Source organism: Haliotis rufescens, unplaced genomic scaffold (assembly GCF_023055435.1).
Source record: "Haliotis rufescens isolate VD_foot unplaced genomic scaffold, xgHalRufe1.0.p SCAF_11, whole genome shotgun sequence".
In the NCBI taxonomy this organism is placed as follows: Eukaryota; Metazoa; Mollusca; class Gastropoda; order Lepetellida; family Haliotidae; genus Haliotis; species Haliotis rufescens.
Genome location: NW_025963791.1, coordinates 960,611 through 979,529, shown reverse-complemented (window position 1 = coordinate 979,529; position 18,919 = coordinate 960,611). Strand labels below are relative to the sequence as shown.

General features: G+C 42.0%; 1 protein-coding gene across 1 annotated transcript in view; it reads right to left on the bottom strand.

The window, feature by feature from the left end:
• Window positions 1-4,888: 4,888 nt before the first annotated feature.
• Window positions 4,889-18,919, bottom strand: part of LOC124144585 (vacuolar fusion protein CCZ1 homolog) — a 29,154-nt gene continuing 15,123 nt past the window's right edge. Inside the window, exons 7-12 of the mRNA XM_046514073.2 lie at window positions 14,006-14,152; window positions 12,865-13,010; window positions 10,167-10,284; window positions 8,371-8,523; window positions 7,002-7,129; window positions 4,889-6,047 (exon numbers count right to left, since the gene is read on the bottom strand). Of these exons, the coding sequence (XP_046370029.2) occupies window positions 5,992-6,047; window positions 7,002-7,129; window positions 8,371-8,523; window positions 10,167-10,284; window positions 12,865-13,010; window positions 14,006-14,152 (748 nt within the window). The 3' untranslated portion in view covers window positions 4,889-5,991. The remainder of the gene's footprint in view (window positions 6,048-7,001; window positions 7,130-8,370; window positions 8,524-10,166; window positions 10,285-12,864; window positions 13,011-14,005; window positions 14,153-18,919) is intronic.

Sequence of the window (18,919 nt, the reverse complement as noted above, 5' to 3'; positions counted from 1 at the left end):
GTTGATATTTTCAGGAGCGCCAGACACATCATCATTGTTCCAACAAACTTAGCGAGTGAGTTATGGATGGATTAAGATTGCGGCCTGTAAATACAGTCTGGACATGTAACCAGTCACTGAAAGAACAAGCAACGATGACGCGACCAGACAAGTCACGTGACCGCCCGATGCCCATATCAGTTAACTCTTGCGACAAGCATGAGGTATTGGGGACTTTTCGTGACCCGGGGTCGCCACGTTAGTCGTGAGTTCTGATTTGGTCACCTGTACTCGGTGTGTATAGTGAACCATGTTGGTCGTCTGAGACCATAAATTGGGGATTGTTCGAAAATTGTTGTGACGTCATTGCACATCACATATAAATTCATGATTATATGTTGGCTCGAAACACTCTATTCTCTGATGGTAGGCCATGAAACCACCTACGAAACCCGCACTTCATGTCGTGTGTGTTAGAAGGAAATCTATTGATTGAAGGAAATAGGGACGAAATGAAACGTGAAGTTAAATGGTTACATCAACAGTACAGAGTAGAATAATAGCACTTCAGTGATTAACATCCTCATATCAGCACAGCATGTACTATACTTTCATATCAATCAACACAAGAACAAATATGTGCAGCATTCTTGATTTCTACTTCTTCACGGGTAATTGATGTGAGTAATAATATGTGACATTTGAACACGTATATAGGTTCATGCATAATGCATTGTGTACATCGGCAGGTTTCACATTCCGCATGCATACCAGAGTTGACTTGTGATCGAATATTGTGAATGAGTCTCTTCTCCAGTAAGTCACACATCTGCTTCATGGTCATTGATTCTCCAGTAAGCCATACATCTGCTTTATGGACATTGATTCTCCAGTAAGGCACTAATCTGCTTCATGGACATTGATTCTCCAGTAAGTCACACATCTGCTTCATGGACATTGATTCTCCAGTAAGTCACACATCTGCTTCATGGACATTGATTCTCCAGTAAGCCACACATCTGCTTCATGGAAATTGATTCTCCAGTAAGCCACACATCTGCTTCATGGACATTGATTCTCCAGTAAGCCACACATCTGCTTCATGGACATTGATTCTCCAGTAAGCCACACATCTGCTTCGTGGACATTGATTCTCCCGTAAGGCACTAATCTGCTTCATGGACATTGATTCTCCAGTAAGTCACACATCTGTTTCATGGACATTGATTCTCCCGTAAGGCACTAATCTGCTTCATGGACATTGATTCTCCAGTAAGCCACACATCTGCTTCATAGACATTGATTCTCCAGTAAGCCACACATCTGCTTCATGGACATTGATTCTCCAGTAAGTCACACATCTGCTTCATGGACATTGATTCTCCAGTAAGCCACACATCTGCTTCATGGACATTGATTCTCCCGTAAGGCACTAATCTGCTTCATGGACATTGATTCTCCAGTAAGCCATACATCTGCTTCATGGACATTGATTCTCCAGTAAGCCACACATCTGCTTCATGGACATTGATTCTCCAGTAAGGCACTAATCTGCTTCATGGACATTGATTCTCCAGTAAGTCACGCATCTGCTTCATGGACATTGATTCTCCCGTAAGGCACTAATCTGCTTCATGGACATTGATTCTCCAGTAAGCCACACATCTGCTTCATGGACATTGATTCTCCAGTAAGCCACACATCTGCTTCATGGACATTGATTCTCCCGTAAGGCACTAATCTGCTTCATGGACATTGATTCTCCTGTAATGCACACATTTGCTACTGGAGTAGAAGTGAGGCATCATCCCAGCTGTTCAGACAAGTGCAGTTCCAATCTCTTTGTGCCTGAATAAACTCAAATAGGAATTCCGACATCTGTGAAGATTTTGTTCCAGAAAACAAAGAGGTGTGACATCATGTCTGCTTCCTGTTTGAAAGTCAACGGTTGTATCTGTATCTCTGACAAAACTATACCCAATCGGAGAACGACCGCCATTGCTTCAATAACTATTTGGTGAGCCCTCCTCCCTCGGTTACATCAAGTTTCTTTGAAGATTCTTCAGCAAGATCAGTGTTATTGACCATATGTGTTGGAGTAAATGAGCCCCCGTAAGACTGCGTCCATAAACAGCTTAATGAAACCTTCTGTGTCAGATACTGCTGCACAACTCTTGCAATGTGTAGTCCACGCAAGTGTTGTCTGCACACTGGAGACGTCTGGCTTGGCGCATCGCCACAGATGCTCTGCGGATGCCACAGATGCTCAGACGTCCTTGGGCTGTCCTCGCAGATGCGCCTCTGTTGCCAGGGATAGTACAGGCTGTGAGACTTGCTATTTGGAACCTGTGTCGAAGAATTCACATGCCTTGGCGGGGTGGGGTGGGGTGGGGTGGGGGGGGGGGGGGGGGGGGTTATGACGGGTGGGCGTCCGGTCAGGGGATGGTCTTTGATGTGCTTGTTCTATTGATAACGTGCCATGTGATGTTCCTGTGGACGTTGAATTGACGTGCGACGTCACACTGCAAATCACCGGTTTCAAACATTCCTATGGCTCGACATCATTTAGCATGGTGAAATCTCATCAAAACGATTAAAAAGTTTTTTTCCCAGCGCTCTGCAGTTCCACTGATATGAGGTTGGACATGTGATGCAATGTTTTTCCAATATTTGTTAATTAGTAAAAAACATGCAACACCAGCGACATAATGATTGGTTGCATTTTTTCGAGAATTTTCAATAAACATTTTCCTGGTTCAAATCCCAAATTTCATATAAAAGTTTGTAAGTGAAGAAATCCTTGTCTTAATAAGTTTTGCATTTGAGTATATATTTAACAGGATAAGTAATTGGATGAAAATAGTATTTGTTTTGGTTGATATCATGAAATGAATATTAAAGAAATGTATTTAACAACCCTAGAAACTAAACAAACAGAAACCTTTATGATTTTTGTATTTGACAGTTGGCTTTTGCTGGATTACAATTATGCCTAAAATATATGTAAAATAGTTTTTTCCAAATTTGTTAAACATCAAATACTGTTAATATATGGTCACCAGAAGGACCATGTTCTAAAATACCTACAGGTAAGCTCAAAATCACGTACCTACAGGTAAGCTCAAAATCACATACCTACAGGTAAGCTCAAAATCGTCACCACGAACCCATCTGGAACACTGACCCACACTCAAAAAGTCATTCCACTGTTTGACAGCCCAATAGGACCAAGTGTCACACCTTCCGTACACTGGGTGTTCCCCTCCTGGACTATATCTACAATAAAGCAGCAACCCTGGGAGGGTGGTCCACATCAACTGCCATTGCATATATGCACGTGTTTGACGTCTGCCATTCAGGAAGCAGATGACAGGAACAATGGAGACATGACTCAAGTGAGTGACCTGACTAGTCATCGTACTGGCTGGGTAGGTAGGTGCTCATGTGACCAACCAGATATTTGTGACTATGATGATATAGCTAGAGTATTGCTGACGACTCTCTCACAGTAAAATAACTTCGAATTTTTCAAATGACCTTCTACTTTTTTTCAGTTTTGTGACTGTCATACCTTGTATGCCATCGGAGTTCAAGTACAAGTAAAGCAAAGGAGTTGTCACATTTTCAATTCATTTCAAAACTTCTGTGTTGTCTGTCTTCCTCTTCACCTAACACGGTGTTTCTTACTCCCACGAGTAGATTCTTTTTAGTGTAATGTGATATATAACACACTGCATAACCAAGGTTGTAAGACATGGGTCATTATCTATTATTTTATTTCGTTTAATAACAAGCATGAAATACTCATATCCCCCGCCATTATGACATGCATTAGCTCCTGTGAACTATGTTCACTGGGCCTTTTTGTAAATGGCCTAATTGCAGCACTAAAACAGTTATTACTGGTGTTGTTTTGCCATCTGCAGTTTATGATAGAATATGTAACTGTATTTGTAATGAGTAAGGATGAGACATATCGACGAGAACTTCTTTATTACAATTAGGAGCGATGGTTTCGGTGTGGGTTCTAACACCGTTATCAAGCAAGTGAAGTACAGAGTATGGTTGACAAGAATATATACAGGATAGGAGGCAGTGTTTATACAGTTGAGTAGGTTTAAGATCAGTTACACTGTTGTATTTGTAATGAGTTGTGTTTCTGCATGAAGTTAGTCAGTGAATGCAACAACCGTGTCCATGACACTTTTGGAGGAACATACACTCAAGCAATGCAGAACTTACCAGCAAGAAAGGAAATGTATTCAATACTGCGAGATGACATTATGAGCCAAGTTTGGTGAAGAAATATGGTACGGTTTTCAAAATCTGCTCCGGAAACGAGGACTACCGCCTTTTTCAGTCTAAATCAAAGTCGTTTTGGAAACTCGAATTATTATTTTTTTAAATCCCAAACTATCAAAAGGCACCAGTTCACCACTAGACCTATCTATGTACCAAGTTTGGTGAAGGAATATGGTACGGTTTTCAAAATCTGCTCCGGAAACGCGGACTACCGCCATTTTCAGTCTAAATCAAAGTCGTTGCCATGGAAACTCGAATTGTTTTTATTTTTTTTAAATTCCAAATTATAAAAAGGCACCAGTTCACCACTAGACCTATCTATGTGCCAGGTTTGGTGAAGAATTATGGTATGGTTTTCAAGGTCTGCTCCGGAAACGAAATGTGACGGACAGAAGGACGGACGGACGGCACCCATTCATATATCCCCCTTGCACTTCATGGCGGGGCTATTTGACAAAATAATGAGTGATCTCAAATAACCACACAATTGAGACAATTGTTTTCTGCTCTTGGAATGTTGGTGATACTAATTCTAAACATCATTTGACTATGGCCTTATAAGTGAGATATTGTATACAGACATGAAAATATTAAAAAAATCAGATTCTTGGAGCATAATTTATTTACAAAAAATACCATAATAATTTTAATATACAGCAGAATAAACATACTGTGAATGCACTGGCATATAAATATATATATACACATCTTGTGATGCACATCTAGTGAATTCTCATCTAATGTGAAGTGGATTTGCACACACACACAGCTGCTACATTGTCATGATTTCACTTTCCAGTCATATCTACCAGCACAATAGTTGGTGAATCTTCGGGCATGATTATCAACACAATAAACAAGAATATTTTTGGTTGACATAATAATTGTCATGACAATTTACCTTTTATTTAATAATAACTGCTTCAACTATTTTTTACAGATTTTGTTCTGGTGTCATGATCAATCAGTGTCCACTAAACCTGTGTTACCCTTCCCTTGACTGAATCTTTCAATGGCAAGTATACCCCGTGATAAACATCAATCAAATTGGGTTGATTTCTGAAAATTACAATTTGTTCATGTAAACATCTACCATTAATCTACGCAAATTGTGTTACATTAGTGATAGTGACATCTGTTTTGTTAACAGCTGTAGCCTAGTAGCCTTACTGTGAAAGATATTGTTGGTAGGTCAAGCCTCATGGTTAGAGTGTGTGAGTGAGTGAGTGAGTTGGGTTTAACGCTGCTTTTAACAGTATTCCAGTTATATCACGGCGTGTCAGCTTAATGTGGGAGGAAAGTCATGGTTAGAGAGGACATGCTTGACATATGTTGATGATTAGGTCATATTAATGTTGGTGAAAGTTTGGGAAAGGCCTCCGGTGAAAACATTTTCCGGATGTTTTTTAGATGTCTACCAGTAACTGTGCTCAAGGCATCCATAACTTGATATCTTGAAAACATCAACAACTACTGTATCCTCACCTCACACAATGCACATTTCCATCATGTAGGCTTTTTTACGCAAGTCAAATTTGGATATCCTACTATTCTTGAAATTAAAGTGTCCATATGGATGTGACACACGACAACAGAACTAGCAAGCTTCTGTCATCAACAAGCTCCGTCCACAGCCAGGCATCTCTGCAGCTGGGATATTATTCATACATGCATCCAGACAGATGGCATATTATTTACACAGTGCAGGTATCAGTCCAGGAAGAATATACTGTTCAGGTGCATTGAGCATAGCTTCTTCACTTCCTCTGTAACAAAAAACAAATTGTTAACATGTGCCCAGTGAATGGCTGCTCAATAAAGGGGAGATCACTCATCAAGTGTAAAAAGTTGAATGGGGTGCAGGGGTCAAAGTTTAAAAAGATCCTCTAGTTCTAAGTTATGTCATACTAATGAATATACTATGTTGAACACCGGTGATGCTGGAATGGTATTGGGAGAAGATTGTAGGGTTTCTTCACTCAGACATTTCCCTTTTCTCTTCTTAGTGTTTAAGTAACCGCCTCCGTGGTTTATTGTTAGAGCGTCCGCCCGGAGAGCAGAAGGTCCAGGGTTCGATCCCCAACCGCGTCATACCAAAAGACGTTAAAAGATGGTACTTGTTGTTACCCTGTCTGGCGCTCGGCATTAAGGGGCTAAAACAAGGACTGGTCGGCTCGGAGTCAGTATACTGTGTCTGAGTGGGGTATTCATGTTAGACTGCGGCATGGTATCTCAGTGAGCTAGCACTATAAATCGGCATCAGTCCGGACTAGTACAAGCAGCCACACAAACACACACACGTACATGCACTTCGCTATACAAGTGCAATAATCTTGGACGCGACGTTAAACCCCATTTCACCTCACCACCTCTTAGTGTTTAAGGAGAGGAAGTCACCATGTCTATAATAAGAAACTATTGGGATACATATATGATCCATGAATAAAATGTGCTGTTAAATACAATGGAAACATTTTGTTACAGTACTGATGTTTCACTGTTGGGTAATATAATGCTTACAAAGGAATATTTATGTTAAGAGTAAATTCTGTAAACCTAAAAAAGGGATTATTTCTTAAACAATTAATTCATGTTTTCATAAGATAACAGATTTTACTTCAACACTAAATCTTATATTTACTTTTCACGTTTTAGAAACAGATGTGCCAAACAAACTAAAGAAACACATTCCAGCATGCTTTCTCTGATTACATGCTTACCATTGATTTCTATGAGATTGGCATTCTTCTGATTGATGACGACATAGAACTCCCGCTGGTCAGATTTCTTCCCAACCACCCAGTAGTCTGACAGCGTCTTCACTATCGTTTCTCCATCCTCGTTACCCCTGGAAACAACACTTGCTATAAACACTGACAAGATAACACCAATTGGTTGTCAGTAAATAATCTGGAGAGTTATTGGAACTTACGTATGTTATTTCTTCTTATGCTACAAGAGTTTCATTGTTTTATGCAGGGTTTCTGACAAGGGTTTTTCTGAGAACCAACAACTTTCTTTTGGATGACTTCACTCTTGTAACTCTTGCTACTATTTCACTCTCATCATGTGACTACAACATTTCACGTCAGTTACTAAAACCATGACAACATGTATTGCAAATTGTCAGAATGAAACAGCACATCCATAAACATTGTAACAAAAAACACAAGAAGATAAAGTCATCAATACCCCCCACCCTTTTAAATCACAAAAACAATATGTCAGATATCTCATTATAAGTGGTTATACCCAATAGGTTATTATCAAAGCGTCTGAGTACAAGTGATATTATGACTGATGACTAAACCAAATGAATCCCTCCATTCTAGATGCTTCCTACACCTTCCAAGAATGTGAAACAGTGATGGTACTTTTTCAGTAGGCGGAGCTTTTAATTTGATGGCAATGTTACATTTCAAAACCCTAAATCTAGTACAAACTAGTTATTTTTTACATTTGTATACTTATCCTGCATTACTCCGTAATGATTTACTGCTTGTTCTTGACAAGGAAGAGCTGTGTGAGGTCTTGCTGAAGAAGAAGTTGTGTGATAGGATTAGCCACACAACCAGTTGGAACAACTTCTTCAGCAAGACCTCACACAGCTGTCCCTTCTGCCAAGAACAAGCAGTAAATGCATTAAGGAGTAATGCAGGATAAGTTAAAAAATTAAAACTATATAACAAAATAGCATGACAAGGAAAGATTTCCTGAATTGATGTATGCTGTTCCTTTCTTGCGGGTTTTTAAAAATACTACAACATGAGCAACGTCCCACTCTGTCAGGAAACAATGTCACACAATTGATTAAGTCACCAAGCTTGACCACCCGATCCTCTTTTTAACCTGTCAAAACAAGCATAGGTTGCTGGAGACCTATCTTAATCAGATTACCAACATGGTTGTGTGATATCCAATGTGCTACTCAAGTTTCCTCAAGAAATACGGAATTATTTATGAGTTAGAGAAGAAATGATTAACTCTTCGTCAGTGTTTGCATATTATAGTTAGAGGCAAGCAGAGCGTTAAAAAATGGTGGAACCAAAAAGTGACACTATCTTAAACAATATACGGAATCTGTTGTACCTTGTGAGGTCAGCGTTGATGTCCGCCAGAAGGCGCAGTGTCTCCTGGGGGATGTTGACCCCGGTCAGTTTCCGGATCTCGATGTGGACTGTGGTCTTCTGTGCCAGGTTCATGTGGTTGAAGTATATATACTTAAACTGGGGGTCAGTGGTGCTGTGAAACAGGCAAGTAAATAGAGGATATTTCATGTTACACCACTCGTCAAAATATCTCCATTCCCTCTGTCACTCAGTGAGAGAAACATGACATTTCACTTGACAAATGGAACATCCTATTCATTATGTAATTTTTGTTTAGTTGTCCACAAGAAAATTAAATTATTTCATTACAAATGTAAAACAATGAAACCTAAATTCTCCCTACCTAACACACAGTGACAGTTCACCACCCCTTGTATTTACTAGTGAAAAAGTAGTTTGCAAAATCTTAACAAATATAAAGCAAACTAACAAAAAATATTTAGGGTCACGAAAATTCTTTGTCATACATTTAGATATGATTATATACAAAATCAACTTTAACAAAAAATATTCTTGAAATCTACAAGACCGCTGTTGGAAGCGAAAGAATACACGCTGGTCAAGTAACAAAAATGGCTCAACAGTCTCAATGGACGAGTTAAATGAGAAATTTACAGTTTACAACGAAACATATTCAAGAGAATTACAAACTACAAGGGTTAACTCCATAAATGACATTCTGTCATTATTTTGCCTTTTCAATGTGGAACTAACGTAAGAAGGAAGTCAACAGTTTTTGTATTGGCTATACACTTAAGATAAAGGGGAACAATTTGTGGGGAGGCAACTCTTGTATAACAACAGTTCCGTCAAAGAGTTATGTTCACTCCAGTGAAAATATCACTTTTCTCAACTTCAGAAAACTCCCGTCTTTCACATTGAAGTATATAATAAAGACTTATACTTCTCATCAGGCTTCATGTCACAGATACTCTTATTCCAAACAGCTTATGGCTTAGCTTGTAGTAACAATACATCAATGTATGAAGGGTTCAAGGTTAGTGAGTTGGGTTCAAAGCTGCTTTGAACAGAATCATAGCTCTTTTATGCTGTAGTCAGCAATATTGCATCTATATCATGGCAACCTCTAAATAATCAAGTCTTGTTGAGGCAAGCCACTGGTCATCTTCCCAAGGCAAGGGAGTTAACTGACTATAAAAGTCAAGTTTCCACCCTTGCCGAACTAGGCTGGAATTTCCAGGCTCGATTTTAGCACCACCAGTGGCTATTATGAGTTATGTCCCTTCTATGTTCCTCCTATTGACCAATCAGATTCCATTTCTCATATCACTTGCACTTGCTTCAAACAAAATGGCGGCACCCAGTCAAGACGATCTGATCGATAATCAAGATCTAATGGGGCCTTATCTCACGAAGTGCATCAAATCACGTGAGTACCTTGATAAAAAACATAAAACAATTTGCAAAATATCTGTCGACACCAAATTGGCGGTACACAGGCTTTGCAAATCCTGCAGTCGATGCTGCACATTGAAATCCATGTTGTTTACGAACCGGGTGTCCAGTTCGTAACGCAGTTTTGATTGGACTATGCATAGACTCGTTAGTCCAGCCAAAATGTAACTCCATAATTGCAGCCTAGTTCGGCAAGGATGGAAACTGGACTTTTATAGTCACTTAACGCCCTTGCCCTGGGAAGATGACCACTGGTTGAAAGCTGCACCTAAGACCCATGTCAGTGGGGTACAATGACACACAATGAGCTAGGTCCCACAACACCACATTGTAGTTGTGGTACTAAGGTTCTCCATGTACCTGAGAGCGGCAGGCCTCTTGGAGTACTGCTCGCTGATGTCCGATGACAACTTGCTCATCTGTGGACCAAGAAATCCATCCAGCTTCCGACACATGTCAAACGAAACTGTATTTTTGACTGAAACAAAATGTACACAAATCTCATGTCCTTGTTTTTACAATAATAAATCCATAAATTATTTATAGTACTTTGATAACCTTCAGTTTACATCAATATGACCTTCATTTCATGGTTTGAGTAATATCAATGTGATGAAGCAATCCTTTTTTGAGTGTACAGGCTGCATATAAATGTTGCTTGCCACAAAATACATTTTGCCATTGCCATTCATATTATGCATATTAAACGTGTGACAAAATGTGTGCTATTTACATGCAACAAATACCAACTCATGATTGTATGTAGTAATGCTGTAGATGCATCCGAACATCCTCAATGTGAGTGGGTTTATATGCACTCAACATCTAGTTTAAGAGAGCTTGCTGGGAGCGCCACGTAACACACCATTATCATGGAGTGAGTGGATGCATGTATTATGGCCTGACAAACAGTGTGTGTGAGCATCTCCCTCTCCTACATGTACATGGTGGCATACTCAGGGTGCAAGTTAGTAGTGTATACCAGCGTACACATACAGTTCACAGCTTTACAGCCACTGGAGTTCACAGCTATACTCACCATTGACCAGCATACAGCCACTGGAGCTAAGGCTATACTCACCATTGACCAGCATACAGATACTGGAGCTCATGGCTATACTCACCATTGACCAGCATACAGATACTGGAGCTCATGGCTATACTCACCATTGACCAGCATACAGATACTGGAGCTCATGGCTATACTCACCATTGACCAGCATACAGCCACTGGAGTTCACAGCTATACTCACCATTGACCAGCATACAGATACTGGAGCTCATGGCTATACTCACCATTGACCAGCATACAGCCACTGGAGTTCACAGCTATACTCACCATTGACCAGCATACAGATACTGGAGCTCATGGCTATACTCACCATTGACCAGCATACAGCCACTGGAGTTCACAGCTATACTCACCATTGACCAGCATACAGATACTCGAGCTCATGGCTATACTCACCATTGACCAGCATACAGATACTGGAGCTCATGGCTATACTCACCATTGACCAGCATACAGATACTGGAGCTCATGGCTATACTCACCATTGACCAGCATACAGCCACTGGAGTTCACAGCTATACTCACCATTGACCAGCATACATATACTGGAGCTCATGGCTATACTCACCATTGACCAGCATACAGCCACTGGAGTTCACAGCTATACTCACCATTGACCAGCATACAGATACTGGAGCTCATGGCTATACTCACCATTGACCAGCATACAGCCACTGGAGTTCACAGCTATACTCACCATTGACCAGCATACAGCCACTGGAGTTCACAGCTATACTCACCATTGACCAGCATACAGATACTGGAGCTCATGGCTATACTCACCATTGACCAGCATACAGCCACTGGAGTTCACAGCTATACTCACCATTGACCAGCATACAGATACTGGAGCTCATGGCTATACTCACCATTGACCAGCATACAGCCACTGGAGTTCACAGCTATACTCACCATTGACCAGCATACAGATACTCGAGCTCATGGCTATACTCACCATTGACCAGCATACAGATACTGGAGCTCATGGCTATACTCACCATTGACCAGCATACAGATACTGGAGCTCATGGCTATACTCACCATTGACCAGCATACAGCCACTGGAGTTCACAGCTATACTCACCATTGACCAGCATACATATACTGGAGCTCATGGCTATACTCACCATTGACCAGCATACAGCCACTGGAGTTCACAGCTATACTCACCATTGACCAGCATACAGATACTGGAGCTCATGGCTATACTCACCATTGACCAGCATACAGCCACTGGAGTTCACAGCTATACTCACCATTGACCAGCATACAGATACTGGAGCTCATGGCTATACTCACCATTGACCAGCATACAGACACTGGAGCTAAGGCTATACTCACCATTGACCAGCATACAGATACTGGAGCTCATGGCTATACTCACCATTGACCAGCATACAGATACTGGAGCTCATGGCTATACTCACCATTGACCAGCATACAGCCACTGGAGCTCATGGATATACTCACCATTGACCAGCATACAGATACTTGAGCTCATGGCTATACTCAACATTGACCAGCATACAGATACTTGAGCTCATGGCTATACTCACCATTGACCAGCATACAGATACTGGAGCTCATGGCTATACTCACCATTGACCAGCATACAGCCACTGGAGCTCATGGCTATACTCACCATTGACCAGCATACAGATACTTGAGCTCATGGCTATACTCAACATTGACCAGCATACAGATACTGGAGCTCATGGCTATACTCACCATTGACCAGCATACAGCCACTGGAGCTCATGGCTATACTCACCATTGACCAGCATACAGATACTGGAGCTCATGGCTATACTCACCATTGACCAGCATACAGCCACTGGAGCTCATGGCTATACTCACCATTGACCAGCATACAGATACTGGAGCTCATGGCTATACTCACCATTGACCAGCATACAGATACTGGAGCTCATGGCTATACTCACCATTGACCAGCATACAGATACTGGAGCTCATGGCTATACTCACCATTGACCAGCATACAGATACTGGAGCTCATGGCCTTGTACACCAGCAGCTGACACTCCTCGTTCTCCTCCTCTGTGTTGATGAAGACATGGGGGATTTTGCCGAGGTTGCCCTCATCCTTCAGGCTTGGGGGACCTGCTATAAATCTGCAACAAGTAAATACCATTATGACAAACAGTTTGATCCCTATGTTTGTACATCTGTGGAAAGCCATTCACATAGTTTTGTCTTAAACAACAGTGCACAATTGCTCATATAAAACAGTGAGTGAGTTAATATTTGAAACCATGTCGGCAATATTTCAGCCATAGTGTGACTTATATATAATACAGAGCCACATCACTGTGTTGCTAATTTGACAGTTCAAAATGTCAGCCAAAGCTGGACCTAGCATGGTGGTACCAGCATAAGATCAGTATCCAGTGGACAGGTGCTGGTTCTTTTGAAAAAGTGACCAACCCTGTCTAGATTCCAATAAGCCAACACCGTCAGATTTGTATCAAACGAGGGGCATATACCAAGGAGCTTACTTTAACCTAGCTATATAAACCTTTCTTCCACATCCAGTAATTATCACGGAATAGTATACACTGTTTAACAATCAATCATATTATACTATGAAAAAAACATTATCATCTGAGGAAGAAAACTACTGCTAAATATCAACACTTGTTTTCTGCAACTTTTTCAAAATTCTCAATACCACTGCAGTATTATTATAGAAATAATTACTCTTGATGAGGTCAATAGGAGAAAACAAGGACCGGAGGAACTGACCCCTGAGGTGCTCTGCTCAAACTGAGGACACAGGTAAGGGGTCGGGTCCGAGGGTCCTTGTTTTCGCATAGAAACGTTGAGAGTCATCATCCGTTTTGTTAAACTAAAATTCACTGTATAAGTTTATGAAGTCTTTAATCCGTCCTGTTTCAGTACAGTAACATAGCTGCGAACAAAGAAACGTTTGTACCAGACACCATCTTGTTTTCTAGCAGATGATCAAGACTCATCACGTGACAGGTCAATACTAATCACGTGACCAGTCAATATTCGAGGTCAGAGTCAGTCACATGATTTAGGGGTCTACATTGAAATGAGGTATAACAATACAGAATGATCTAGTTCCAACAAAGAAAGTCCTCACTGAGCAAAGTGTGGTGTCTGTCCAGATGAGGGGGAGCGAGACTGTCCGCCACCGCCACCGTGTAGCTCCTGTTCCATGTGGGAGGGGAAGAGGCTGGTGGTGAGGTACTTGTACATGATCCGCATGTCATCCTGGTTCAGACCACTCCTACAAGGTCAACATACACTTGTCTCATTATAATGAACTGATATTATATTCATGCTGAAAGCAAACTATCATATTGATGACTTTTCACACTAGGTCTTAACAATGCTCAGTGATGCAGGTAGGCAGGTAGCAGATGTTTACCACCAATAGCAGAAGTAGGGTGCTCACCAACCAAGCATTATAATCTGGGCTAACATAAAACCTATTGAACCATCGAACCCATGATCATTAGATCCTGGCATGGCTAAGGGATGTAACTCTGCACAGTGAACTGTGGCACTTTACACATTCTGTGCTAGCCCTGTGACCCCATATACCTATATGCCTATGTACTTATCCTAACTGACACTATGCATTTCTACCTTCTTCTTTTGATGCTATGCGGAAACATGATTGAACAAAGCCTCCAGTTTCTAAACGACATTTCATCTGAACACATCCCAGCATCACCATGGTCACCACCCAAACAAATGGGTCATAACAGTGAAATAAAGATTCTTTACACTGCCTAGACTAGAACTCGTAAGCGGGAAAACACACCATGAAATCAGGTATAACATGCACAGGCAATAGGGTGCACCTGCTCGACATCTCCCACAGACTATAGGATGCACCTGCTCGACATCTCCCACAGACTATAGGATGCACTTGCTCGACATCTCCCACAGACAATAGGGTGCACTTGCTTGACATCTCCCACAGACTATAGGATGCACCTGCTTGACATCTCCCACAGACTATAGGATGCACTTGCTCGACATCTCCCACAGACAATAGGGTGCACTTGCTCAACATCTCCCACAGACTATAGGATGCACTTGCTTGACATCTCCCACAGACTATAGGGTACACCTGCTCGACATCTACCACAGATTATAGGATGCACCTGCTCAACATCTCCCACAATGAGTAAGGGTGCACCTGCTCGACATCTCCCACAGACTATAGGATGCACCTGCTCGACATCTCCCACAGACTATAGGATGCACCTGCTCAACATCTCCCACAGACTATAGGATGCACTTGCTTGACATCTCCCACAGACTATAGGATGCACCTGCTCGACATCTCCCACAGACAATAGGGTACACCTGCTCGACATCTCCCACAGACAATAGGGTGCACTTGCTTGACATCTCCCACAGACAATATGGTGCACCTGCTTGACGTCTCCCACAGACAATAGGGTGCGCCTGCACGACATCTCCCACAGACTATAGGGTGCACCTGCTTGACATCTCCCACAGACAATAGGGTGCGCCTGCTTGACATCTCCCACAGACAATAGGGTGCACCTGCTTGACATCTCCCACAGACAATAGGCTGCACTTGCTCGATATCTCCCACAGACTATAGGGTGCACCTGCTTGACATCTCCCACAGACAATAGGGTGCACCTGCTCGATATCTCCCACAGACAATAGGGTGCACCCGCTCGATATCTCCCACAGACAATAGGGTGCACCTGCTTGACATCTCCCACAGACTATAGGATGCACCTGCTCAACATCTCCCACAGACTATAGGATGCACCTGCTTGACATCTCCCACAGACTATAGGATGCACCTGCTCGACATCTCCCACAGACAATAGGGTACACCTGCTCGACATCTCCCACAGACAATAGGGTGCACTTGCTTGACATCTCCCACAGACAATAGGGTGCACCTGCTTGACATCTCCCACAGACAATAGGGTGCGCCTGCTTGACATCTCCCACAGACTATAGGGTGCACCTGCTTGACATCTCCCACAGACAATAGGGTGCGCCTGCTTGACATCTCCCACAGACAATAGGGTGCACCTGCTTGACATCTCCCACAGACAATAGGCTGCACTTGCTCGATATCTCCCACAGACTATAGGGTGCACCTGCTCGACATCTCCCACAGACAATAGGGTGCACCTGCTTGACATCTCTCACAGACAATAGGGTGCGCCTGCTTGACATCTCCCACAGACAAAAGGGTGCACCTGCACGACATCTCCCACAGACAATAGGTGTACCTGCTTGGCATCTTTTTTAATGCACCATCAAAGCTATCAAATCGCCCGAGGGATTGAAGCAAGCTAAGACGAGAAGAGGAACGATCGACAACATTCACAAGAGGATCTTCAAACTAATACCAGGCTGCACATGCCTAAAGCAGCAGTGAGCGGGTGAGGATTCGGGACATTGTCTAAAAGGCCGCCCCTTGCTATGACTTTGATGTTAAAGACCGAAGTCTCTACAGACGATATAATCCACCCTCTGATTGGGTACTCAGTCTGGAAATCTGACTAATAAAATACGCTTAACAGGAGCTGAAGTTCCAGGATATATTCTGTACATACATGATACGCAGTACGAAAAAAACAAGAGCGGGTACACACATCAACTATCTGAGCTGGTGTAAGTCGACAGATGCTGTGCCAGGACCAAGGGACCAGCTGGTGAAGACCCTTGACATCTGTAACAGATATGTCATGGAGATAGAGGGAAGTAAAGACTATATCTGACTTCCAGAAGCACCCTTCCATAATGGCGGAGAGGGTGCAGATGCTGTGCAAGGCCATGGTAGAGGTGACGGCATGGGTCTCGTGAGGATTGGACGTGACAGGAGGAGACAATACAGCAAAGTTGTAGAGCAGGCAAAGCCAAAATGGGATCGTAGTAGGGAAACTTCCTTTGATGGGGACAAAAAACCTTTTCCAGGAGCTCCGAAGTGGTCTCTCAGCCTCAAGGTAGATTCAGAGAGCTCGAAATGGTCATAAAGAGACATCCTCAAGGTCAGCAGGGCTCAGAATGGATGCCAGTGACGGGATGGTAAACAAATGATCTGGTTGTCCCAGAAGCTTATTTTTCACCATAAAATCAGTAACAGGTCTGTAGGAGGAGCAAGTATGAAGGGATCGCCAGGGATGGCCCAAACCCCTGCAAAGAGACACTAGTCTTCTGCCTATGGGTGAGTCTACAACGGGCATGGCTATATTCTTAGGAGAGCGATCTTTTGAGTGCCAAACGTATGATCAATTTTTCTTGGAACAGGGACTCTTGAAATATGTGCGAGACTGATTCTTACTCCGTCGAACCTTAGTAGAGGGTGACCCTGTTCTACTAGTACCAGTACCTTTAGCTTTGGTCGAAGAAACGATTGTCATCAATCTGAACATCGTGGGAAAAGCAGGAGATGAAAGGTGAAATGTAGCGGACAGCCTAGGAGCACTAAGGGGGGCGATCAGCGGCATAGTTGAGGCAGGTTCGGATAAATCAATGGAAGAAAACACCATGTGAACGTCCACGGTAGCTAGCAGTTCCGAGGTAAACGTGGACCTGGACGCTTTAGGGACAGACTGTTGATCCAGCACAGCAAAGATGTTGTCAGAAGGAAAACTATTTGAGACATCATCATCAGCCACCTATAGATCAGGCAAGGTGGGTTTCCGGAGGTGGTTTCACAGATCATCGTAGCAGAAGACGGTTTGTGCTTGTCAGAGTCCTTTGATTTCGAGCAATGTCATTCTCTCTTCTATGGCACTTGTGTAATTATACGTTGAAGGAATCTTCCATCAGATGTCCACACATTGAACAACGCTTATCAACACTTCAGTCACAACATAGTTCATGAGAGTTGGAAGAGGTACGTCTACATTTCAGAGAGGATGGGCAAAGGAAATCTTCCTTGCTCATCATCCCTCAGATTGTAACATAAATCTATACAATGTTGGAGGGAATCCAGCAAAAAAAAAGAAACTACAGTAGAGCATGGATATAACGAACTACAAGGGACCGGGGAAATCACTTCATTATATACGCTGTTTGTCATATACGGTTTTGCTCAGAAACATCCGCCATCTTGGCTATACATGTTTCCTCTAGCATCTACCTTTGATTCAGTTAAAAAGTACCAAATGATACAACTTCAAAAATATTTGATGCAATGGTTGGAAGAAATTATATCTGAAATTATTATTTTTCAGAATAATTTATTCCAATATTGTGTTATTTTAGTTACAGCTTTCACTTTATATATTTAAAATCATAAGAACCATAAGCGTAGCACTTTACGTGTGGAACAATTTGACCAGTCACAGTAGGGACTTCCCGCGCTCCATGTAGTTTGATTGCGAAAACATTGACATTTAATAGTCAAACTGCCTCAAATATGATTTTTAACAAGCCAAAGTATGGCATTTCTGATATATGTATCCATTCTCTTGCAACTAAAGTTGGTTTCAAAGCATCAATAGCGGTAAACTGACCGTGGTTGCTGTAAATAACGGTGAGTTGTGTCTACTGATCACTTCACACACAATTCCACCGAAATTAATGTAAACATTATTGAATGAAATTTGTTTGTTTTACAGAGTAGATTAATCCAATTACATGGACAGGTAAGATTAACATAATGTAAGTTTAACAAGGTTAAATCATCCCCAGTGATTATGTTGATTCGCCTCTGATTGCGTACAGCCAATTGTCAGTGACACTTGACACTAAGTGAGATTTCTCAGTTCGCTATACACGTCACAAAATTAGTGGTAGATGGGCTTGCTGGTGATCAGATATTAGTTCACTATATACGTTAGTTCGCTGAAGAGTCAAGTATGTAAATTTTATGTGATAATATATAGGAGATAAATCGGGGATTTTTTTACAGTTTGTTGTATCCGCTTGTTCGCTCTATCGGTGTTCGTCATATCTGTGCTCTACTGTATATTCGCTAAAACATTGCATGTCTCCTCTGTGTGGGTATGAAGAGAATGATATGGCAGGGGTATTCACT